Source organism: Lontra canadensis, unplaced genomic scaffold (assembly GCF_010015895.1).
Source record: "Lontra canadensis isolate GAN:19392208 unplaced genomic scaffold, GSC_riverotter_1.0 scaffold113, whole genome shotgun sequence".
In the NCBI taxonomy this organism is placed as follows: Eukaryota; Metazoa; Chordata; class Mammalia; order Carnivora; family Mustelidae; genus Lontra; species Lontra canadensis.
This window is the reverse complement of record NW_022631107.1, coordinates 5765994-5792492: the sequence shown is the minus strand read 5'-3', so window position 1 is coordinate 5792492 and position 26499 is coordinate 5765994. Positions and strand designations below refer to the sequence as shown.

At 36.3% G+C, this 26499-nt stretch overlaps 1 protein-coding gene across 2 annotated transcripts in view; it reads right to left on the bottom strand.

Moving 5' to 3' along the window:
- The window catches only part of GKAP1 (G kinase anchoring protein 1), a 75051-nt gene that overhangs the window by 11648 nt on the left and 36904 nt on the right, over window positions 1-26499 (bottom strand). The window contains exon 8 of one of the 2 annotated variants that reach the window (XM_032840449.1): window positions 9825-9974. The exons of the other annotated variant lie outside the window; for it this stretch is intronic. Within the exon in view, the coding sequence (XP_032696340.1) occupies window positions 9825-9974 (150 nt within the window). The remainder of the gene's footprint in view (window positions 1-9824; window positions 9975-26499) is intronic. 2 annotated transcript variants of the gene reach the window in all.

Sequence of the window (26499 nt, the reverse complement as noted above, 5' to 3'; positions counted from 1 at the left end):
GGATAAGTGGCTAACAGGGGGGAAAAAAATCAAGTTAAATAAATCCTTGCCATCTTGTACCACATACCCAGACAAATTTAAATGCAAAAAAATCAGTCCAAAGTCAAATAAGAGTATAAATTGGTTCTATTTTCTAATGAGTGATGTGGCAACATTAACTTATTCTAAAGATACTCTCTGAGCACCTAACTACTAGGTTTGCATGTACTAGGGTGAAGAGAACTGAACAGACACTCGCTGTCATGGGACTTGTCTGGGAGAGGAGGCAGATATAAACATAAATGCTGCAATTAGAAAGCGAGGTTTAAGCTATGAAGAAAAGAAGCATGAAGAAAAGCGAGCGCTCTCTGATGTAGTGACACTTAAAATGGACTTTGAGTGATGGGAAGGAACTGGCTGAGCAAAAAGTGGAGGTAAGAGATTTCCAAGTAAAAAGAACAGCATGTTTAAAGGCCCCAAGGCAGAAAGGAGCCTAGAGAATTGGAAGAAAAAGAGGCCAATATGGTTGGAGTTTAGGGAGGGGGTAGATAGGGTAGGACAGAGGACTCATCTTGGAGGGTCTTGTGAAACCATGAAGGAATTTGAGCAGACTATCAGCTTTCTATTCATGTTACATTTATGTTTTTAAGGATCACTTTGGTTGCTGTGGAAAATGCATCAGAGTTGATAAAAGAGGTGGAAATCCCCTTTAATTGCTACTGCAAGCCCACGTCAGTGAAGATTATGCCAAGATCAGAAGTAGTTTAGATGGAAAGAAGAAAAGTGTATCTTGCGAGAAATTATTTGGGAGCAGAATCTACAGTATTTTATTAGCAGTTGAATGTGGCAGGTGAGGATGATCACTTCAAGGTTCTAGTTTAAGGGATAGGGAGGGGGGGAATCCAGATTAGAAACATATATAATATTAGGCCCAAGAATTTCACTACTAGGAATTTACCTTAAATAGCTAAGTGAGGTGGGAGCGGGTATCTATTTGTGTTCACTGAAGATGTATTACAAAAAACTAGGCATCAATTTAAATGGCCAATAGGATATATACTAAACATATGGTAAATTTATAAAACTGAAAACTCTGAAATCACTAAAAATGATATAGAACTATAAAGTATATTCACATGGTCTCAATATTATGACACTATATGCAAAAGAAAAATTCTGGAAGGACATCCATTAAAAATTTACTAACTCTTAGGAGATTTTATTTTGTGAGATTATTGTTTAAAAAAGTCCTTTTTTTAATTTTTTTTTTTAAATTTATTTTCAGCATAACAGTATTCATTGTTTTTGTACCACACCCAGTGCTCCATGCAGTCCGTGCCCTCTCTAATACCCACCACCTGGTTCCCCCAACCTCCCACCCCCCCACCTCTTCAAACCCTTCAGATTGTTTTTGAGTCCATAGTCTCTCATTGTTCACCTCCCCTTAAATTTCCCCCAACTGCCTTCTCCTAACTCCCCATGTCCTCCATGCTATTTGTTATGCTCCACAAATAAGTGAAACCATATGACAATTGACTCTCTCTGTTTGACTTATTTCACTCAGCATCATCTCTTCCAGTCCCATCCATGTTGCTACAAAAGTTGGGTATTCATCCTTTCTGATGGAGGCATAATACTCCATAGTGTATATGGACCACATCTTCCTTATCCATTCATCCGTTGAAGGGCATCTTGGTTCTTTCCACAGTTTCGCAACCGTGGCCACTGCTGCTATAAACATTGGGGTACAGATGGCCCTTCTTTTCACTACATCTGTATCTTTGGGGTAAATACCCAGTAAAAAATTCCTTTGATCAAAATTGTTTTATACTGAGTATAGAATCACTGAGTAAGATAAAATACTATTCTAATTTTGAAAAAACAGAAACACATAAGTATTAAAATAAAATCAACATGAATATCTATCATCTTTGAGTAGGAAATCCCTTCTGAACATAATACCAAATGGAGGAAACTAAAAGGAAAAGCCAATATATTTAACTTGATGAAAAATCTCCAAAAGTACAAAAACAAAATCTAAAGATAAATGAGACCCTTACGGTTTGCCTCCCTCTCTGTTTTTATCTTATTTTATTTAAACTGGAAAAAACAGTCACAACCATATGAAAGGCATATAACCAATAAACATTAAGTATACAATCTCAGTAGCAAACAAAGAAATGTTATAACAAACTGGTACATTTAAAATATTTTTTTCTCATTGTGGGGTACCGGAAAGCAATTTAGTTATTAAAAAACTCAATTACTTCATGTTATAAGAATTATTACTTAATAACTCAAAATGCTCACCATCTTTAACTTCAAAAAGTGGTCCATTTAACAGTTTCTACATTATTAGAGGGGGGGAAAAAGTATATATCCAAAGAAAAGTAGGACCAAAACAAACTATCAATAGTTTTCTCCAAGTAAATAAATTTAAGGTCATTTTTTCCCACTGCATCTACAAACTGGGGACAGTATCTACCAACTTCATAGCTAACTGTGCAAATTAAATGAAATAACCATTTTAAGTACTTAATATAGTATCTGGCAAATATATAGTAAAACCCTCAAAGATTAATTTTTGCCATTATCATTTCTCTACTTATCAATAGTTTCCAAAATTTCTTTAACAAAGATTACTTTCTGGGATGCCTGGGTGGCGCTCAGTTGGTTAAGTTTCTGTGTTCAGCTCAGGTCATGATCCCAGGGTCCAGGGATTGAGTCCCGCCTGGGGCTCCTTGCTCAGTAGGGAGCCTGCTTCTCCCTCTGCCTCCTGCTCCCCGTGCTTGTGCTCTCTCAGACAAATAAATAAAATCTTAAAAGAAAAAAACAGATGACTTTCTAGGGGCACCTGGGTGGCTCAGTTGGTTAAGCATCCAATTCTTGGTTTTGGCTTAGATCACGATCTCAGGGGCCTGGGACTGAGCCCTGGGTCAGGCTCTGTGTGCAGTGGAGAGTCTGCTGGAGCTTTTCTCTTTCCTTCTCCCTCTGTCCCTCACCACTGCTTGCACACTCTCTCTCTCTTATAAATAAATCTTTTAAAAAAATAAAGATCACTTTTTAAAAACAGAAAACCTTATTGTTTAAATGTGCATTCATATTTTTATTAACATATAATTTATTATTGGTTTCAGGGGTACAGGTCTGTGAATCATCAGTCCTACACATTTCACAGCACTCACCATAGCACATACTCTCCCCAGTGTCCATCACCCAACCACCCTATGCCCCGCCCCAGCAACCCCTAGTTTGTTTTCTGAGATTGAGTCTCTTCTGGTTTGTCTCCCTCCCTGGTCCCATCCTTTTACATGTGCATTCATTGCTATTAAGTCTTATATTTCAATTAATAAATTTTAGAAATACTTTCTAAGTAGAAAATGTTATACACTCAAATGAGGATACAAGGATGTACAAGATAAAGTTCATGTCCACAAAGGATTTGTAATCTGTTAAGAATGATAAGAAGAATGTACTGTGTGAAATGTGCCATAAGAAAAACAAAATGCTGTGAGGTAAAAAAAGAAGGAAAGATCATATCCAGATTTTCTCTTTTTGATGTGTGGGGTGGAGCAGTGAGAGAAAGCTTCAGGGAGATGACAAGTGACATGAATCTTGAGCAAAGCCAGGGAGGATCGAGCATTCTGTAATAGGTGTGCTTTGCTCTAGCTAGGGGAAAATCTGGAAAAGAATATGGCTGAAGTTTACTTAAGTTGAAACTATACCATAGAACAACGATTTTATACTTATTTGACAGTGATCCACATTAAGGAATGTTTTAGATCATGACCCAGGATACACACAGGTCAGTGTATGAATATGTACTTAAGTGTATGCTGTGTATGTATACACAGACACACAGAAACAAATTTTGTAAAATATGAATAGATATCATATACTCTTGGTATTTTTCTTTTTTTTCCCTATTATCTACTGTATTTTTCTACTACCTATCTATAAACTTACTAAATTGATTTCTGGAAGGGTTAAGTGAGGGGGAAGTCTCAGTTTGAAAAGCACAGCCTGAGGACTTTACATATCAGGGCAAGGATATTATACTTGATTCACCAGACACTGAAGTTTAAGGACTTGGTGCGGCATGGTAGAAGTCATGCTTTTTAAAAAGTCATTTGGTAGCAGTGTAGAAGAGAAATTACTCTTAGCATTAGAAGGCAGGAGGCAGAAAGAGTTGTTAAAAATTACTGACGTAATACCAGTAAGAGATAATGAGAACCTAAATTAGAAAAGTGCTCGTGAAAATGGAAGAGAAGATAGATTTGAAAAATATTTAATCAATTAAAAACTCCCAGACCTTGAAAAAGAGAAAAGTGAAAAAGGAAGTTTAGAGTCTGGATATCTGGATAAAATGACAGAACCAAGAAACAAAAATGATGGAAGTCAAGCCAAATGCTTATTAGTTTGGAGTAAATGATGGACATGAGTTTGGACACAGTATAGGTATCAACAGAGCAAAAGAGCAAGATACACAAAGACAATTAATAAAACAGCTCTGAAGTCCATAAGATGAGCAGTGGATGATCTACCCAATGCTGGTAAAGTCGTGGACAATGTAGTAAGCTCATAGCCTGCTTCTAGAAGACAATGTTGATAAGATGTTTATATTCTTTGATTCAATTACTATCTTTTTTCTTTTACATTTTTTTTTGTTTTCTTTAAAAAAATTTTTTTAAATTTCTTTTCAGTGTTCCAGAATTCATTGTTTATCCACCACACCCAGTGCTCCATTTCATACATTCCCTCCATAATACCCACCACCAGGCTCACTCAACTTCCTACCCCCTTCCCCTCCAAAACCCTCAATTACTATCTTTTAAGAATTTTTTCAAGGAGCACCTGGGTAGCTCAGTTAGGTGTCTGATGTTTGATTTTTGCTCAGGTCATGATCTTGGGTCGTGGGACTGAGCCCCATGTCAGGCTCTACACTCAGTGGGGAGTTTGCTTGAGATTCTCTTTCCCCTGTCCCTCTGGCCCTCCCCTCACTCATGCACACTCCCCCCACAAAATAAATAAATAAATCTTTAAAAAAATTGTATTTCAAGGAGGGGTACCTGGCTGGCTCAGTGGGTAGAGCATGTAACTCTTGATCTTGGGGTTATGGGTTCAAGCCTTATATTGGGTAAAAATCACTTAAAAATATAAAATCTTTTTTTCTTAAATTGGGGATGCCTGAGTGGCTCAGTCAGTTAAGTGTTCACCTTCAGCTCAGGTTATGATCTCAAGGTCGTGGGATCAAGTCCCACATAGGGCTCCTTGTTCAGTGAGGAATCTTATCCGTCTGCCCCCTGCTCGTGCTCTCTCTCTCTGACAGATAAATAAATAAATTTTTAAGAAAAAAAAAGAATTTGTTTCAAGAAAATAATTCATAAAAAAATTAAACATAGGAAGATGTTCAATGAATATCAAGTGACCAATTCCATACAACCTAAATATTCAATAATAGGCCAATGAATGACCAAGTGAATTACACTGTATTGATTTGACAATATAATGCATGGTTCATAAAAGGGGCTATAAAACTATATTGCTTATTATTATAATTATTTTCCAAATACCTACGCACGTGGCATTTTCCTTTAAAATCAATATTCAAAAATGAAACCATATGTTAAGAATGGGTGAATTAGAGTTGATTTATTTTGCACCTTTAACAATTCCTGAGTATATTAATGTATAGTACAAGAGGATTTACGGGTGTCTGGGTTGCTCAGTTGGTTAAGCAACTGCCTTCGGCTCAGGTCATGATCCTGGAGTCCCAGGATCAAGTCCCACATTGGGCTCCCTGCTCTGCAGGGAGCCTGCTTCTCCAGCTGACCTCTCTCCTCTCATGCTCTCTCTCTCTCTCATTCTCTCTCTCTCTCTCTCAAATAAATAAATAAATAAATAAAATCTTTTAAAAAAAATGATTTAACCATGGCAAAAAGAAGAGCTTGCTTTCTTTGAGAAAACAGTATAATGGAGAAACGAAGGAGATAAAGAAAGAAATATTTTCCCAAATGGTCTCAATCTTTTTCTTTTCCCCATTACACTCAATGATACTCTCTGAGAAAATCCTAACTTTTTAATTATGAAAGATTTTGCATATGCAATAGAAATATATAATGACACACTAAGGTAAAAAGAAAATAACCCAATAGGTAGATTAAGAATTTGAACATTACCAAAATTTTGGTATCCCCCATGTGCCTCTTCTGAAATCATATCTCTTTCCCTTCCTTCCTGAAGATATCCCCTTTTATGAATTTTATATTGTCATTCTCTTCTTTTTTTAGTCTTTTACTACATATATATAGTATCATTAAATAATACATTAAATTCACTATTTTTAAAAATATATATAAATGGCATCAAACTATTACTTGGTGACTTGCTTTTTTCATTAAACATTCATAAACATTATATTTTTTATATTCATCTATGTTGCTATGTATAACTATAGCTCATTCATTTCTCCTATAGATTTTGTTATTACAAACAACTGAGTTTAGAACATTCTTCTTGAACATGTGTCCAGGATTTAATCTAGGGTAGAATTTCTAGAACATATGGTCTTCCCATCATCTTCAACTTGAAAAGTTAATACCGGTTGCTAGGTTCTGGGGGACAACAAGGGAGAGGCCAGTAAAATGGTCCAAACTTTCAGTTATAAGATGAATCAGGTCAGAGAATCTAATGTACGCCATAGTGACTATGGTTGATAACACTGCATTGCATAATTGATGTTTTAAGAGGCTAGGACTTAAACATTCTTAAAAAAAAAAAGATAAGTATGTGAGATGGTAAATGTGTTTAAATAGATGGGAGGAAACATTTCACAATGTTTATGTATATCAAATCATCATGACATGCATTTTATTTTTTGTGATGTGTATCTTAAGTATCTTCCAATTTTATATCTCAATTATATCTCAATAAAGCTGAAAAAAAAACTGTTGCACCTTTAGCACACACACAAAAAAAACTAATACCAAACTGTTTTCCAAAATGGTTATACTAATTTACACTATACCAGCGGCAGTATGCTACTGTTGTTCCATACCTTTAATAATACTGAGCACTGTCAAATTCTTAACACTAGTGTTCAACTTCATTTAGTTTTTCCTAGGCACTGCAATGAAATTATCATCACATAAAACTTTGTTCTCTGCTCAAAAACCTTCAAAAATTCTTTAGTGTCTACTTACTAAACCATAAATTGGTCATAAATATGACCAAACCATAAATCAAACCATAAATTGATCCTCCACAATCTTTTCCAACCTAACTTACCAAACTTACACTATTCTCCTCAGAGGGCCTTCTGTTTTAATTAGGTTGGTTTATACTTCACTGCCTCCATACTCACAGCATTCTAGTTTCTTCTTCCTCACCTGTGCATATTCAAATTCTACTGTTCTGTACATTCCAATTCAAAAGCCATTTTCTCCTAAAAAAGCCATCTCTGATCTCCATTCCTGTGAATTACCATGGCACTTTACTAATATATCTTTTTTGAGACACACCATTTTCTACCTTGTACAAAAATAATTATATATTGAGTACCATGTACAACATACTCCAATAAAAATTTAAAATTTTAACTACTAATTAATTGCAACTCCTAACAACAGTACATGAGAGGCAAGTAATTTCTTTCCAATGGAAAACAGCTGATAAGCTACCAAAGCTGTATTTTATGTTATTAGGTTTGGTTGATTTCAAAGTCTTTGTTTTGGTTTTGCTTTGGTTTTATTAGATCATTAACATTACTTGACTGAATTTTTATATGCCCAGATTTGTTCTACAAAGGGTCTGAAACACCTAATTTGCTGAAATATACAAATATAATTCTTCTGTCCAAAAATAATCTGAGATGGCTTAAAAAAAAAAAAGATATGGACCACAAAGAGAAGAATCATAGTCAATGAAAAAAGAAGAAGCACATATCCTAACCATAAATGCTAACATTGTTGCATGGACTATACATAAAATTTGACAGTCAAGGCAAGACTTCAAAACATTAAATTTAATTCAATGTTAGAAAGGAAAAAGTTCACAAGTACTTCTTGTACAGGCAAGGATTTCTTGCCACTAAGTTGAAAATAGATTTCCATGTGGAATTATGTTAGTGTTATTTATAAACCCATCTTACTGCTGCATTAGAATAAAAAGGGTCTGACTTCTTTTGTGTCCTATATAACACAACACAGTCGGTGTTTAATTTGTTGAGTGACTGAATCTATCAATCTTAATGAAACAAAGAGATAATGTCCACTGAAGAATAGCAGGATAGGAAACGGGCTTTTAGATTTTGGAACAGCCACTGTAGGAATCTGTCAAAGTCAAATTGTACAGAATTGCTGAATCACTATGTTGTACATCTGAAACTAATGTAACACTGTAGGTTTATTATAGTTCGATTAAAAAAAAAGAAAGAAAGAAAGGTGAACCAAAGGACTGTTATGTAGAAATGAAGATCTGGCAAAAGTTACATTGCACTGATTTTCAGAACAGAACGTTAGCATTGTCTTAAAATATGTATGTATTTTCCAGCAACACCTGGCAGCCCAGGAATTAAATCAGAATAGGGAAAGTGGGCAATACTGCGAAAGCCAGTGCTGTGCACCTACAAGGGAAGAAGAGAAAACCAAGGAGGTAAAGGGAAAGCACTACTGCTGAACACTACTGAAATTGCTCACTACAAATTTCAGGCTGAGAAGTTATTGATGGATTGGAGGTCAATACATGGTAAAGAAAAGGTACAAGCTTAAGAATAAGTTAGACCCGGGGCGCCTGGGTGGTTCAGTGGGTTAAAGCCTCTGCCTTCGGCTCAGGTCATGATCTCAGGACCGTGGGATCGAGCCCTGCATCGGGCTCTCTGCTCAGCAGGGAGCCTGCTTCCTCCTCTCTCTCTCTGCCTGCCTCTCTGCCTACTTGTGATCTCTGTCTGTCAAATAAATAAATAAAATCTTAAAAAAAAAAAAAAAGAATAAGTTAGACCCAAGAAAGGGGGGTAAATAAAACAGAAGGCTAGCAGTTGTGGTGAGAAAAATAAATTCAGACTTATAGGTCTCTATATGATGAGATCTTTTCTTTCTTTTTAGTTTTTGAGTAATGTACTTAAAATGTGAATATCATTTTTAGCTTGTGGACAATAGCTTGCAACCCCTGGTCTACAGGTTAAAATTCCAACTTCTTTGTTCCCCTTAAAAAGACCTTCATAATCTAAACTCAAGCTATTTCCCTGGTCCTGTTACACCAGCCTCACACTCTGTGCATCTCAGTGCAGAACCTTCTATTTCCTGAATATTCAGTCTAAGGCTTGTGCAGCTCTGGGCCTCTGCTCTTGCACTTGCAATAGGGCCCCTCCATTTCTCCGCTTATAGTTTATTCATCATTCAATGTCTATCCCAAATGTCAATTCTTCAGACACCTTTCACAATTCACCCAAGGAGGGAGCTAGAACCTTCTCTATTCAAAACCTCATTTGTATTGTTAATCTCTCTCTCCAGCCTTCATCATGCTGAATGAGATCTCTATAGGTCTGCCTCCTCTTATCCACACTGCTCTGAGTATCTAAGTGAAGGGCAGTCTCACCCATCTCAGTTTTCCCGCTCCCCTATACTGGTGCCTAACAGTACACAGCACACACTTGATAAATATTCAATGAATGGGGTACCTCATACTTGTTAATAGAAGTATCTATGCATGATAATGACTAAGATAATATCCTAAAACTGTAGCATCATATCATCATAATTGGATTCTACTGTTTTAAGTTTTTTTAAAAAAGGAAAATTGCATTTTAATTTCACTATGATTTTAAGAGAATTTTCTATTTTACATGCCTGGTTGTGTTCATGAGCTGCGCAATTATCTGTTCCATTATATTCTGTAAGCTGTTCTCTTCTTTTTTCTCTAATAAGAATTTTATGAACATCATCTTCCAGTCTATTGAAGAATCCTCCATCATGTGATAAAGTCTGAGAACTCAATTCCTGTCAAAAATGAATTACGATTTACTATCATTCAACACAAAAGTGTATTCATTTAATAAACCTAGTCAGCCACCAGAAGGTTGGAAAATGAAAGAAAAATGGTAACTAGGAGACAATCAACCATCTGATTCTTCTCTATCTCCAGAAGATAAACAGTAGAGACACATTCTTAAATGTCCTTTTCTTTTTTTTTTTTTTTTTAGTTGGGTATTGCTTGATTTAAAAAAAATTTATCCATACACCGTATAATTTGCCCATTTAATATGCACATTTCCATGGTTTTTATATATCCAGAGTTGTGCAACCATAACCCTTTTATCACCCCCCAAAACAAGCCCTGAACTTTTAGCAGTCATTCTCCATTTCTTCCTAATACCTACCCCCTCAATTTCCCCTGCACAACACTAATCTACAGTCTGTCTGTATAGATCTACCTTTTCTGGACATCTGATATGAATGAAATCATATAATATGTGGTCTTTTGTGACTGGTTTCTTTGACTTAGTACAATGTTTTCAAAGTGCACCTATATTATAGCATGTATCAGAACTTCATTTCTGCAAATAATATCTCAATGATGGATACATGATATTTTACATCTCCATTCATTGGTTGATGGACATTTGGGTGGTTTCCACTTTTGGGCTACTATGAATAATGCTACTATAAACATTCAAGAACAAGTTTTTGTGTGGCTATGTTTTCAGTACTCTTGGGTATATATGTATAAGTACAACTGCTGGAACATATGGTAACTCTGTGTTTAATTTTTTGAGGAATTGCCAGATAGTTTTCCAAAGTGGCTGCACCATTTTACAGTCCTATCAGTAGCATATGAAGGTTCTAATTTCTTCACATTCTCCCAACACTTGCCATTATCTGTCTTTATTGATCATAGCCATCCAAGTGAGTGTCAAGTGGTATCTCACTGTGGCTTTCAGCTGCATTTCCCTAATGGCTAATGGTGCTGAGAATCTTTTCATGTGCTTATTGGATATTTTTATATCTTTTTGGAAAAATGTCTACTGAGATCCTTTGCCCACTTTTTAACTGGATTTGTTTTTTACTTTTGAGTTTTAAGAATGCTTTATATATTCTAGATACAAGTCTCTTGTCAAATATATGGTTGGGAAACATTTTCTCCTACTCTGTGGGTTCTCCTTTCATGTTCCTTTTTTTTTTTTTTTTAAGATTTTATCTATTTAATTGAAGGAGAGAGAGAGTGCCAGCATGAGTTGGGGAGGGAGAGAGAGAGAGAGAGGGAGAGGGAGAAATAGACGCCCCACTGAGCAGGAAGCCTGATGTGGGGCTTGATCCCAGGACTCTGGGATCACGACCTGAGCCAAAGGCAGACACTTAACCGACTGACCCACCCAGGTGCCCCATCCTTTCACATTCTTGGTAGTGTCCTTTGTATTACAAAATTTCTGAATGTTGACAATGTCCAATTTATGCAAGAAACTACTACTTTACTCAAAGTTCTGAAAATTTACTCCTATAATTTCTTCTGAGAGCTTTAACATTTTAGCTCTTACATTCAGGTCTATAATCCACTTTGAGTAATTTTTTTTTGTGTTTGGGGTGAACAAAGGGTCCAAACTTATTCTTTGGCATGTGGATATCCAGCATTATTTGTTGAGAAGATTATTTCTTCCCCACCAAGTTGTCTTGGCATTCTTGTACAAGATCAACTGACCATAAATTTAAGAGTTTCTTTCTGGATTCAATTCTGTTCTGTCAACTTACAGGTCTACTCTTGTGCCATACCACACTGCCTTGACTAATGTAGTTCTGTATTGCTCCATCTTGCACATTACATTTAAAAAATATTTTCTACATAAATTCTACATACTCATGATAAAGAGATAAGATTTCATCACAATCTACTCAATTACATTAAATTAGATATTGTACATGTTCTCAATTAAGGTAGTATTTCTTCTCCAACTTCTTGTTATAGAGAGAATGAAAGGGGTGCCTGGGTGCAGACAGTTAAGTGTCTGACTCTTGGTTTCAGCTCAGGTCATGATCTCAGAGTTGTAAGACTGAGCCCAGTACTGGGCTCCGTGCTTAGCAGAGTCTGCTTGAAATAGTCTCTCTCCCTCTCCCCCATACCCATTCTCTCTCTCAAATAAATCTTTTAAAAAAATATAGAGACTGAAGAAAATACTCTTCTTACTCTCATTAGTTTCATATATGTCCAACAGTCTTGAACTATAACACTCAAACTTTACCCATTTTAACTGTATTTGTAAGCAAATGACTCAAAAGTTCAAATTCCTTTCCCTATATATTATCTTAGAAAGTATTTGAAAAGATGGGATTGGGAGGGAGATAAACCATAAGTGACTCTTAATCTCACAAAACAAACTGAGGGTTGCTGGGGGGAGGGGTGTTGGGAGAGGGGGGTGGGGTTATGGACATTGGGGAGGGTATGTGCTATGGTGAGTGCTGTGAAGTGTGTAAACCTGGCGATTCACAGACCTGTACCCCTGGGGAAAAAAATATATGTTTATAAAAAATAAAATTAAAAAAGAAAAAAAGAAAAAAAAAGTATTTGAAAGAAACAAAAATGTGGATCACTTCTTAATAAACAAATGATATTAAAAAGATTTGTGCTGCACACTGTATTTTGCAAAGCACTCATGTAAAGCATCACTTAGACTCTCACTAACATCATAAGAGGTTGATAGTGCAAGAATTATTTTGCCACAAAGTAATTAAGGGTTCACTAAAGTTAAATAACTTGCCCATGAGTTATTCCATTGCTAAGTGCTACACATACAACTCAAAGTCTACTACTTCATAAAATATGTCCAGTACATTCTAGTAAGATTTCACTTTAAATAATAAATACAACAATGCTTAAAACAGTGCTAAGCTTCTATGGAAGGAATAACAGGATGGCAACTAACTGGCCTCTGGATTTCACTTCTTTAAAGAGTGCAATTCCGGCCAGTGTCCTCTGTTACGTGATTGCTACTACCATTACCAGCATGCCCATCGAAAAGATACTCCGTCCTTGGGTATTTTTCAGCGAGGCAGAAAGTTTCCTTATAGAGTAAAAATAGAATTTTTCAAAAGACAGTTTGATGAGAAACTAGGGAGAAAAGCAGCAAAATCAAATCACCCACAATTCCCCCTACAACACCCACCCAAAAAGACAAAAAAGTGGCAAATGTAAGAACACATATTCTTTAAAAAGTTGGGCCAATTCAATTTCAATATAATTCAAATACTGAACATCTATTATGTGCCAAGTAAACAGCAAAAAAGACAGCATGGTATTTGTGTAAGTATAGCCTTATAGATTACTGGAACATAATTGAGAGTTTAGACATAAGCCTTCACATTTATGGTCAGTTTTTTCCCCCCAAAGATTGTACTTATTTATTTGAGAAAGAGAGAGCATAAGCAAGGGAAAAGGGCAGAGAGAGGGAAAAGCAGGCTTCCCATTCAACATGGGGCCTGATTGTAGGACCCTTGGTCCATGACCTGAGCTGAAGGCAGACATTTAACTGACTAAGCCACCCAGGCGCCCCTGCTCAGTTTACTTTTTACAAATGAATAAGGTACTTCATTAAGGAAACAAGAGTGTTTTCAACAAGTGGTGCTAGGAGAACTGGATATACACATTCCAAAAAGTGAATTTGGCCTCTTTTTTCACACCATACACAAAAATTAACTCAAAAAAGAATCAAAGAGGATTCTGAGAAGATTGAGAAAGAAGCACCAGGAATCTGTCTCCTCATCTAGACAACAATTGCACTAGCATAATCTATGAGATGTGACTGTTTCAGAACTTTGAAATCTGTTGAAGGCTTGAACTTTCAGGACAAGATGGGAATGGTAAACGGAGGTTAATTTTGGTTAATTTTAGCTTTTAGCACAGTAGCAGCTACTCATTCCCCAAACTCAGCCACATGGCAGGCAACTATGTGAATGTTTGTGGAGCAGCTTGCACGGTTTATAGGAACTAGGGTATTCCAAAAGGACCCTGTCTTCCAAACAAAGGGAAGCGGCTCTCATTACTGATTGCGCCCTGATCACAGAAGTGCAAAGAGACAAAGAGGCAGGCAACCACTGTAGTCGGTCATACCTCTTCAAACTACAGTTTGAAGTGACTCTACTGGATTTAAAGCATTAGTGCCCTTTTTTTGTACCTTGATTTTTTACTTTTTCACGTTAGGGACCCAGACATTAAAAACTAGGTCATCGTGGGGCGCCTGGGTAGCTCAGTCGTTGAGTGTCTGCTTTGGGCCCAGGTCATGATCCCAGGGTTCTGGGATAGAGCTCTGCTTTAGGCTCTCTGCTTGGTGGAAAGCCTGTGTCTCCCTCTCCCACTCGCTCTGCTTGTGTTCCCTCTCTCACTGTCTCTCTCTGTCAAATAAATAAATAAAATCTTTTAAAAAACAAAAACAAAAAACAAAAACTAGGTTATCTGAAAACAAATGCCTGTCAGGGGGAAATTAGAAAGTAACTGTGCATGTCCATGGAAAAGGGCTCAGAAAAGACCTAAGAAACTAAGTATATACCTCATGTTTGTACCTGGAACACAGACTGCCTATAACAATCATAAAAACAAAATAATTTAAAAACACCACTCCCTGAGGAAGGAGGAGACTTTGATCTCCAGAGTTTCCACATTATTAGGTTAAAATATCTAGCATTTGACAAAAAAATCGCAATGTATTCAAAGAAATGGGGAAGTATGGCCCATTGAGAGGCATAAAATAAATCAACAGAAACTGTCCCTGAAAAAGACTTTTGCAGTTATGTGAGAAAAAGACTTTAAAACAACTTTCATAAAGATGCTCAAAGAACAAAAGGAAGTTGTGGAGAAAAACAAACAAAACAATGTGTGAACAAAATGGAAATACCAAGAGACAGAAAACAGACAGACAGGATTAAAAAAAAATCCTGGATTTGAAAAGTACAACTACTAAAATGACAAAGGCAGAGTTGAGTAAGCAGAAGAAAGAATCAGTGAACCTAAAGACAGGACAATGAAAATTATGTAGGCAGAAAAATAAATGAAGAAAAGCAAACAGAGCCTAGGATACCATCAAGGAGACCAACCGGCACAGTGAGGGGATCTCAGAAGGAGACGAGAGAAAAGAGCATAGAGAATATTTTAAGAAATAGTGGCTCAGGCACCTGGGTTGCTCAGTGGGTTAGGCCCTCTGCCTTTGGCTCAGGTCATGGTCCCGAGGGTCCTGGGATCGAGCCCCGCATTGGGCTCTCTGCTCAGCAGGGAGCCTGCTTCCCCTTCTCTCTCTGCCTGACTCTCTGCCTACTTGTGATCTCTGTCTGTCAAATAAATAAAAATAAATAACTTAAAAAGAAATAGTGGCTCAACTTTTTTACACCACACACAACAATAAATTCAAAATGGATGAAAGACGGAAATATCCACAGGAAACCATCAAAATCCTAAAGGAGAGCACAGGCAGCAACCTCTCTGACCTTGGCCACAGCAACTTCTTATTAGACATATATCCATAGTCAAGGGAAACAAAAGCAAAAATGAAATACTGGGGCTTTATTAAGATAGAAAGTTTTTGCACAAGAAGGAAACAATGAACAAAACTAAAAGGCAACTGACAAAATGAGAGAAGATATTTGCAAATGACATATCAGATAAAGGGCTAGTACCCAGAATCTATAAAGAACTCATCAAACTCAACACTCAAAAAATAAATAATCCGGGGTATCTGGGTGGCTCAGTGGGTTAAGCCTCTGCCTTCGGCTCAGGTCATGGTCTCAGGGTCCTTGGATCGAGGCCCACATCGGGCTCTCTACTCAGCAGGGAGCCTGCTTCCCCCTCTCTCTCTGCCTGCTGCTCTGCCTACTTGTGATCTCTCTCTCTGTCAAATAAATAAAATCTTAAAAAATCATAAAAAATAAAAAAAAATAATCCAGTTATGAAAATGGGCAGAAGGCATGAACAGACATTTCTCCAAAGAAGACATAAAAATGGCTAACAGACCATGTAAAAATGCTCAGTGTCACTCATCAGGGAAATACAAATCAAAACCATGGTAAGATACCATCTCATACGTGTCAGAATGGCTAAAATTAACAACTTGGGAAAAAAACAGATGTTGACAAGGATGTGGAGAAAGAGAAGAAAAGTCTTAGTAAGAAAGTCTTACACTATCAGTGGGAATGCAAACTGGTGCAGCCACTGTAGAAAACAGTATGGAGGTTCCTCAAAAAGTTAAAAATAGAACTGCACTGCAACCCAGCAATTACACTACAAGGTATTTAAATACAAAAGTGCTAATTCGAATGGGCACATGCACCCCAATGTTTATAGCAGCACTATCAACAATAGCCAAATTATGGAAAGAGCCCAAATGCCCAACAACTGATGAATCAATAAAGAAAAGAATATGTGGTGTGTATGTGTGCATGTGTGTGTGTGTGTATATATGAATGTATATGTGTGTGTGTATGGATATTACTTAGCCATCAAAAAGAATGAAATCTTGGGGCACCTGGGTGGCTCAGTGGGTTAAAAGCCTCTGCCTTTGGCTCAGGTTATGATCCCAGGGTCCGGGGATCGAGCCCCACATTGGGCTCTCTGCTCAGCAGGGAGCCTGCTTCCCTTCCTCTCTCTGCCTGCCTCTCTGTCTATTTGTAATCTGTCAAATAAATAAATAAAATCTTTAAAGAAAAAAAAAGAATGAAATCTTGCCATTTGCAACAATATGGATGGAACTAGAGTATATCATGCTAAGCAAAATAAGCCAGTTAGAGAAAGACAAATACCATATGATTTCACTCATATATGATATTTTATTTTTATTTTTTTAAAAGATTTTTATCTATTTATTTGAGAGAGAGACAGTGAGAGAAAGCATGAGCGAGAAGAAGGTCAGAGGGAGAAGCAGACTCCCCATGGAGCTGGGAGCCTGATGTGGGACTCGATCCCAGGACTCCGGGACCATGACCTGAGCCGAAGGCAGTCGTCCAACCAACTGAGCCACATATATGATATATGATCATATATGATCATATATCATATATATGATATTTTAGAAACAAAACAGATGAATACAGAAGGGAGGAAAAATAAACAGGAAAAAAATGTAGCAGAAAACTTCCTAAATTTGATGAAACACATGAGTATAAACATTTAAGATGCTCAAAGAAGCTTCCACATTAAGATGAACTGAGAGAAAGCCACACCAAGACCCATTATAAACAAACCTTCAAGGGCCACCTTGGTGGCTCAGTCACTTGAGTGTCAGACTCTTGGTTTCAGCTCAGATCATGATCTCATGGGCTATGGGATTGAGCCCTGCATTGAGCTCTGAGCTCAGCAGGGAGTCTGCTTGAGATTCTCTCCCTCTGCCCCTTCCCAGCTCTCCTCACTCTCTCTAATAAGTAACTCTTAAAAAACAAGACAAACTTTCAAAAGACAAACACAAAGAAAAAAATCATAAAACCAGTGAAAAGAAGTGAATTACCACATACAAGGGATATTTACTAAGACCATTAGCAGATTTCTCTTCAGAAACTTTGGAGCCCAGAAGACATGGGCCAATATATTTGAATGCTAAAAGATAAAAACCTTTGAACCAATTATCTTATACATGGGAAAACTGTCCTTCAAAAATGAAGGAGGGGTACCTGTGTGGCTCAGTCAGTTAAATGTCTGACTTCCCCTCAGGCCATGATCTTGTGGTCTTAGGATGGAGCCCTGCACCTGGCTCCACACTCAGTGCAGAGTCTGCTTGAGATTCTCTCTCTTTTTTCCCTCTGCCCCACCCCTGCTCATGCTCTCACTCTCTCAAATAAAAAATATAATCTTTTAAAAAATTGAAGGAAAAATTGAGACATTCCCAGATAAATAAAAACTGATGTTGTTTGTGAACACTAGACCTGCTCTACAAGAAATGCCCAAGGGAGTCCTGGCAAGGTGGAAAGGACAGACATTAGACAGTAACTCAGAGCCATATAGAGAAATATACATCTATATAAAGGTAAATATATGGGCAATTATAAAAGTTGATATTACTGCAACAATGACATTTAATCATATTTTTTTTGACATGACTTTAATGCATTTAATGAAAAAAAATTAGTGTAAAAGGTAGTATTACTGTAACTTCGGCTTGTAACTCCAAATCTTGTTTCCTATATAATTTAGGAGACAAATGCACTTAAATTAATGAAGTTATGCTGCTGTAAATTCAAATTAGAGTGTTATAATTCAGGATATTAAATTTAATCTTCATGGTAATCACAAAGAAAATAACCAAAGAATATACACAAAAGGAAACAAGAAAGGAATTTAAACATTTCACTACAAAAAATCAACTACACACAAAAGAAAACAGTAATGCAGGAAATGAGGGATAACAAAGCTATAGGGCATTTAAAAAGCAAACAGCACACTGATAGAAGTTCCTCATTAGCCATAATTACTTTAAATGTAAAATGGATTAAACTCCCTAATCAAAAGACACAGATTGGCAGAATGAATAAAAACAAACATCCAACTATATGGTCTCTACCAGAGACTCACATGGGATCAAAAGACACAAACAGGTTGAAAGTGAGAAGTGGAAAAAGATATTCTGTGCAAATATTAACCAAAAGAGAGCTGGTGTGACTATACTAATATTAGTCAAAAGAGACTTTAAAATCAAAAAAGGTTACAAGAGACAAAGACAGACATTACATTTTAATAAAGGTTTAACACAGCAAGAAAATATAACAATTATAAATATTTATATATGCAATGACAGACCATAAAGATATATTAAGAAAAACCTGACAGAACTGGAGAAATAGGCAGTTCAATAGTAGTAATTAGAGACTTTAATACCCCACTCAAAATAATGAAGAGAATAACCGGACAGAAGTAAGGAAATAAAGAATTTAATACAGTAAATCAACTAGATCTATCAAATACATACAGAACACTTCTCAACCATAATAATATACACATTCTTTTCAAGGGCACTTGGGATATTTTCCAGAAGAGCCCACATATAGGGCCACACATGAAGTCTCAATAGATTTTAGAAAGTATTATACAAAGTATATTCTCTGACAATGGGAAAGAGTTAGAAAACAACAACATTAGGTGGATAATTTACAAAATTACAGAAATTAAACAACACAGTTTTAAACAACCAATGTATCAAGAACAAAATCACAAGGGAAATTAGAAAATACTTAGGGACAAATGAAAACCCAAACACACCACACTAAAACTTACAGAATGCAACAAGAGCAGTGCTAAGGGAAATCAAAGCAACAACTCAACTTTACAACTTAAGGAACTAGAAAAAGAAGAAAAAACTAAACCCAAAGCTAGCAGAAGGAAGGAAATGGTAAAAATTAGAACAGGTACACAAAACAGAGAATAGAAAAATATCAGAGAAAATTAAAGAAGCCAAAAGTTCGTTCTTCAAAGAGGTTAACAAAATTGACAAATCTTGAGCTAGAAGCATGAAGAAAAGACTCAAATTACTAAAGTCACAAATGAAAATGGGGATACTGGTTCTACAGAAATAAGATTATAAGAAAGTACTATAAACAACTGCATGCCAAATAAATTGGATAACCTAGATGAAACAGACAAATACCTAGAAACAAAAACCTACCAAGACTAAATCATGAAAATAGAAAATCTGAATAGACCTATAACTACTAAAGAGATTTTATCAGTAATCAAAACTCCCCTAACAAAGAAAAGCCCTGGACCCGACTGTTTGGTGAATTCTACCAAATATTTAAAGAGCTAGTATCAATGCTTCTTAAACTCTTCCCAAAAAAATGAAGAGAAGAGAACATTTCCTAACTCATTTTTAAAGGCAGCATAACCCTGATACCCAAGCTAGATAATGACACTACATGAAAACTATAGACCAATGTCTCCTAAAAATATAAATGCAAAAATCCTCAGTGAAATACTAGCAAACAAAATTCAACAGCTAATTGAAAGAATTACACACCATGACCAAGTCAACCCACGGAAAGAAAAAAGAATTTCAAACCATATATCTGATAAGGGATTAATATTCAGAATATACAGAGAACACCTAAAACTCAATAATAATAACAAAGGGGCACTTGTGTGGCTCCGTCAGTTAAGCATCTGCCTTTGGCTCAGGTCATGATCTCAGGGTTCTGGGCTCGAGTCCTGTATCAGGCTCCCTATTCAGCAGGGAGTCTGCTTCTCCCTTTCCCTCTGCCCCTCCCCCATGCTCCTGCTCTCTTGCTCATTCTCTGTCAAATAAATAAAGTCTTTAAAAAATAAAACCCAGTAACAACAAAAAAAAATAGTAATAATAACCCAATTTAAAAAAGGGCAAAGGACTCAAATAGACATTTCTTCTAAGGAGATACATGAATGCCAATAAGCACATGAAAAAATGTTTAACATCACTAATGATTAGGGAAATGCAAACCAAAATTACAATGAGGGGCACATGGGTGGCTCAATAAATTAAGCATCCAACTCTTGATTCAGCTCAGATCATGACCTCAGGGCCCTAAAATTGAGCCTCATACACAGAGCCCACTTAAGATTCTCTCTCTCCCTCCCTCTGCCCTATCCCTGGCCTGAACGTGCATGTGCACTTTCTCTCAAAAACAAACAACAACAACAAAAACTCACTACAATAAGTTATCACGTCATATCCATTAGAATGGTGCTGTTCAGAAAACAAGTGCAGGCAAGGATGTGGAGAAATCAGAACTTTTGCACACTGTTCATGGGAATGTAGTACAGCCACTGTGAAAAAGAGCATGACTATTCCTCAAAAAATTAAAAGTAGAATTACCACATGATCCAGCAACTCCACTTCCGGGTGTATTCCCAAGACAACTGGAAGCAGGGTCACAGAGATATTTGTACAGCCATGTTCACAGCAGCATCATTCATGAGCTAAAACATGGAAGCAACCCAAGTGACCACTAACAGATGAATGGATAAGCAAAAGTATACAATGGAGTATTATTCAGCCTTAAAAATGACATTCTGCAATAATGGATAACATGGGAGAAACTTGAAGATGTTATACTAAGTGAAATAAGTCACAAAAAGACAAATACTGTATATGATTCTACTTATACGAGGTACTTAGAGTAATTAGTCATAGAGACAGAATAGAATGGTGGTTGTCATGGGCTGTGGAGATTTAGTAAGTATAGATTTTCATATTTGCAAGATGCAAAGAGTTACAGGGATGGATGGTGATGCTGCTGCACAACAGTATGAATGCAGTTAATACCACTGAACTATACACTTAAAAATGGTCAAGATGGTAAGCTTTATGTTAGAGGTATTTTGCCACAATAAAAAAATGGATCATATGGGACGCCTGGGTGGCTCAGTTGGTTGGACGACTGCCTTCAGCTCAGGTCATGATCCTGGAGTCCTGGGATTGAGTCCCACATCGGGCTCCCAGCTCCATGGGGAGTCTGCTTCTCCCTCTGACCTTCTCCTCGCTCATGCTCTCTCTCACTGTCTTGCTCTCAAATAAATAAATAAAATCTTTAAAAAAAATGGATCATAGACTTTAAAGGAATAACTAAAACTATAAAACTTCTAGGATAAACCATTGTGGACCTGGGTTAGGCAAGTGCTATTAAATGAATACCAAAAGCACAATCCCTAAAAGAAAAAAAAAGATAATCTAGACTTCATCAGAATTGGAAACTTTTATGTTTCAAAAGACAACATTAAGAAAATAAAAAGGCAGGGCACCTGGGTGGCTCAGTGGGTTAAGCGTCTGCCTTTGGCTCAGGTCATGATCTTGGGGTCCTAGCATCAAGCCCCACATTGGGCTCCCTGCTCAGTGGGGATTCTGCTTCTCAGTCTCCCTCTGCCCCTTCCCCCTCACCTGTGTGAGCATGTACTCTCAAATAAATAAAATCTTAAAAAAAAAAAAAAAAGGCAGATCACATCCTGTGAAAGAATATTTACAACTCATATATTTGGTAAAGAACATGTATCCAGGGGCACCTGGGTGGCTCAGTGTGTTAAAAGACTATGCCTTCAGCTCAGGTCATGGTCTCAAGGTCCTGGGATCGGGCCCCACATCGGGCTCTCTGCTCAGTGGGGAGCTGCTTCCCCTTCTCTCTCTGCCTGCCTCTCTGCCTACTTGTGATCTCTGTCAAAATAAATAAAAAATAAAATAAAATAAAATAAAATAAAATAAATAACTTGTATCCAGAATGTGTAAAGGAATCTCAAAAAAAAAAAAGATGACATACTTTAAAAATGAACAAAATATGTGAATAGACATTTCACCAAAGAAGACATAAAGACTGGCTGATGAGTGCATGAAAAGATGGCTCAAAATCACTAGTCATAGGAAAATGCAAATTAAAACGAAAATGCAAATTAATACATACCCACTAGTATGGCTATAATCAAAACAAGAAACAATATCAAGTGTTAGCAGGGATGTGGAGAAACTGGAACCCTCATACATCACTTGTGGGAATGAAAAATGGTACACTCTGGAAAACAGCTTGACCATACAATGCAGCAATTTCACTAAGTATCCACCTAAGAGAAATGAAACAAGTATCTACACAAAGACATGTATGAAATATTCACAGCAAATCCCACCACTCGTTGAATAAACAACATTCACACAATGAAATGCTATTCAGCAAAGAAGTGAGATGGACTATTGACACATACTATAATGTAACATGGACAAATCTTAAAAATGGACTATGGTTATGGTTGCAGTTTTTCAAATTCATTATAAGTTACTGTATTGAATTATACACTTAACAAAGGGGGAATTTTATAGTATGTAAATTATAGCTCAGTAAGACTTTTTTTAAAAGAACATTTATGAAAGCACCATTTTACTTAAAAACTAGAACATTACCAGGACCTTGTGCCCTACTGTAAGAGTAACGGTTAACATGAATTTAAGTGTTTACTATTTCCATATTTTATTGGTTTTATTAGACGTCACTAAACAATATTCATTTTTAATTTTTTTAAATTTAATTTTTTCAGTGTTCCAAGATTCATTGTTTATGCACCATACCCAGTGCTCCATGCAATACGTGCCCTCCTTAATACCCACCACCAGGCTCACCCAAACCCCCAACCCCTTCTCCTCCAAAACCCTGTTTGTTTTTCAGAGTCCACAGTCTCTCATAGTTCGTCTCCCCCCTCCAATTTCCCTTAATTCACTCTTCCTTTCCTTCTAATGTCCTCCATGTTATCCCTCATGCTCCCTCCATCAGAAGGATGAATACCCAAGTTTTGTATCAACATGGACAGGACTGGGGGAGATTATGCTGAGTGAAATAAGTCAAGCAGATCAATTATTATATGGTTTCACTTACTTGTGGAAAAACAGTCATTTCGCATGAGTCTTGGGTTTTTTATTTAAAAAATTTTTTATTTATAAAAAAATTTTACTTACGAAGTTAAACATTTATGGTTTTTGAAAAATGCTTGATTTTGTAAAATGCTTGATGTCTCTTAACTACATTTAAAATTTCTATCCTTTGAGACAGCAAGAAAACAAGACAACCATCTTTTTTTTTTAAAGATTTTATTTATTTATTTGATAGAGACACAGTGAGAGAGGAACACAAGCAGGGCGAGTGGGAGAAGGAGAAGCAGGCTTCCTGCCAAGCAGGGAGCCTGATGTGGGGCTCAATCCCAGAACCCTGGGATGAGCCACCCAGGCACCCCCAACCATCTCCTTTTTAACCATGTGATAGGCGTTCTTTCTGTGTCTGAATAATAATTATTAGTTGTGTTTTGAAAATATGTTCTCTCAATTGTGCCTCTTTTTACATTCTTTTTGATATTGCATAACGTTTTATTGATTTTGCATAACAATTTTTTTGTTAAAAAAATCCCTACCTAGACCATCACAAATATATTCCGTATTTTCTAGTTCTAAGGGCTGTACAATTGCCTTTCACATAGAAGTATTTAATCTAGTGGAACAGATTTGAATGTGTGATGAAAAACTGAGATCCAATTTGTTTTTTTCCCAATATGACTAACAACCGTCCCTTGCTTTTCCACATATAAGACATGATGTTAAGTAATAAGCACACTGTGGAATTAGCAGTGTGCTAATTAGCAGGAACAAATCAACCACTGAAAAATACAGAGAGATTAAAAAATAGACCACTGCATATGTGGAATCTTGATGAATGACAGGTAATATATTAAATATAGGTTCTTCTTTAGGAGCTCTTCGCTATTTTTTAGCCTTTGTTCTTCTATATTAGTAATTTGCTGAGTTTTGAGGGGGGAAGCTTTTAGGATTTTCATTGGAAATGCAAAAACAATTTGGGGAAAACTGTTACTTTCATTATAATAAAGCTTCTTATCCACACAAACAGCATGTCTTTGTATCTATGTAAGTCATCTTTGTCTTTCAATAAAATTTTATAATCTGTTCCATTAAGTTTCTGCCTAACTTCTGTTAGATCTTTAGGTACCTTATAATATTTTGTTGCTTCTGTAAATAGCATCCTTTTAAGAAATAACTTTTCTTTCATACTTGCATAAAGAAAGTCCAATTCTAAGTTTTTGTTGTTTGAATTTTTAAATTGAGTATATTTGTATCAAATATACACTACTATATATTATATATATATATATATATATATATATACTACTATATATTCAGTAGTGTATAGATTCAGGTGTACACTCCTATAGATTCAGGTGTACAACATAGTGATTCAACTTCTCTACGTGTAATGCTGTGCTTACAAGTGTAGCTACCATCTGTCAACATACATCACTATTAGTGTATCAGTGGCTATATTCCCTATGCTGTGCCTTTTATCCCTGTGACTTATTCATTCCATAAGTAGAAGCCTGTATCTCCCACTGCCCTTCACCCATTTTGCCCATCCCCCACCCCACTCTCCTCTGGCAACCATCAGTTTGTTCTCTCTATTTGCAGGTCTGATTCTGCTTTTTGTTTCTTTATTCATTTGTTTTATTAAGTTCCACATATGAGTGAAATCATGTCATATTTGTCTTTCCCCCATTCCCACACAATAAGCCCAGTCTGACTTATTTCACTTAACATAATATCCTTAGATCTATCCATGTTGAGAACATACAAAGCATATATACAGCCTGAAGAATAATTATGAAATGACATGCTTATAAGTTACTAACAAGGTAATAGAACTCTGCTAGCACCCCAGAGGATTCCATGCTTTTCTTCTCTTCTTCATTAGAGATGTGATTATTTGAACTTTTTGTGATAATCTCTTTGATTTTATTGCCTGTCAAGCTATGCATGCATCTCTAAATGCGTTTAATATTGCTTGTTTTTGAACTTTATATGGAATCATGTTGTTCCTGATAACAGTAATTCAGTCACTTTCAATGCTGATTAGTATTCCATTGACTAAATTTGCCATAGTTTGTTGTTCATTTCATGGTTGATGGACATTTAGATTCTTTACATGTTTTGATCTTAATGAACAATGATGCTTTAAAGTCTTATACATGTATAGTGGTCCACATAAGCACATATTACCACCGAGCATGTAATACTCAGGAGTAAAAATACCAGGTTATGGGTTATGGGAATCTTCAATTTTATATGGTTTGGAAAACTAATGTTTCATTAAAATTTTTAAAATTTAATTTTTAATTATTTTTAATTTTTTTTATTGTGGTATAATTGACATAGAGCATCATATTAGTTTCAGGTGTCTAACAATTCACTGTATATACTGCAAAATGATCACCACAGTAACTCTAATTAACATCTGTCACCATACAGAGTTATACAATTTTTTTTCAGCGATGGGAACATTTAACATTTCAAATATGCAATACAGTATTAACTGTAGTAACTATGCTATATTACATCTCCATGATTTATTCTGCAACTGGAAATCTATACATACTTTTGATTCCCTCCACCCATTTTGCCCACTCCCTCATCTGTAACTATGAGCTGGTTTTAGGGGCTCTGTAACTATGAGCTTGGTGTTAAGGTTTTTTTTGTTGTTGTTTTTTTTTTTTTTAGATTCTGCATGTAAGTGAGATCATACATTATTTGCCTTTGACTTATCTCACTTAGCACAATGCCAAAGTCCATCCATGTTCTCATAAATGGCAAGATTTCATTCTTTTCTATGACTGAATATTTCATTATACATACATATACTACAATTTCTTTATCCATTTTATCCATTCATCCATTGGTAAATCTTGTTTCTACATCCTGGCTCTTATAAATAATGCTGCACTGAACATGTGGGTGCATATACCTTCTCCAATTAGTGTTTTGCTTTCTTCAGATAAATAACCAGAAATGGAATTGCTGGATCATATGGTAGTTCTACTTTTAATTTTTTTTTTAATAATTTTATTTTTTATAAACATATATATATATATATTTTTTTTTCCCCCAGGGGTACAGGTCTGTGAATCTCCACGTTTACAAACTTCACAGCACTCACCATAGCACATACCCTACCCAATGTCCATAACCCCCCCCCCAACCCCCCTCTGCCCAGCAACCCTCAGTTT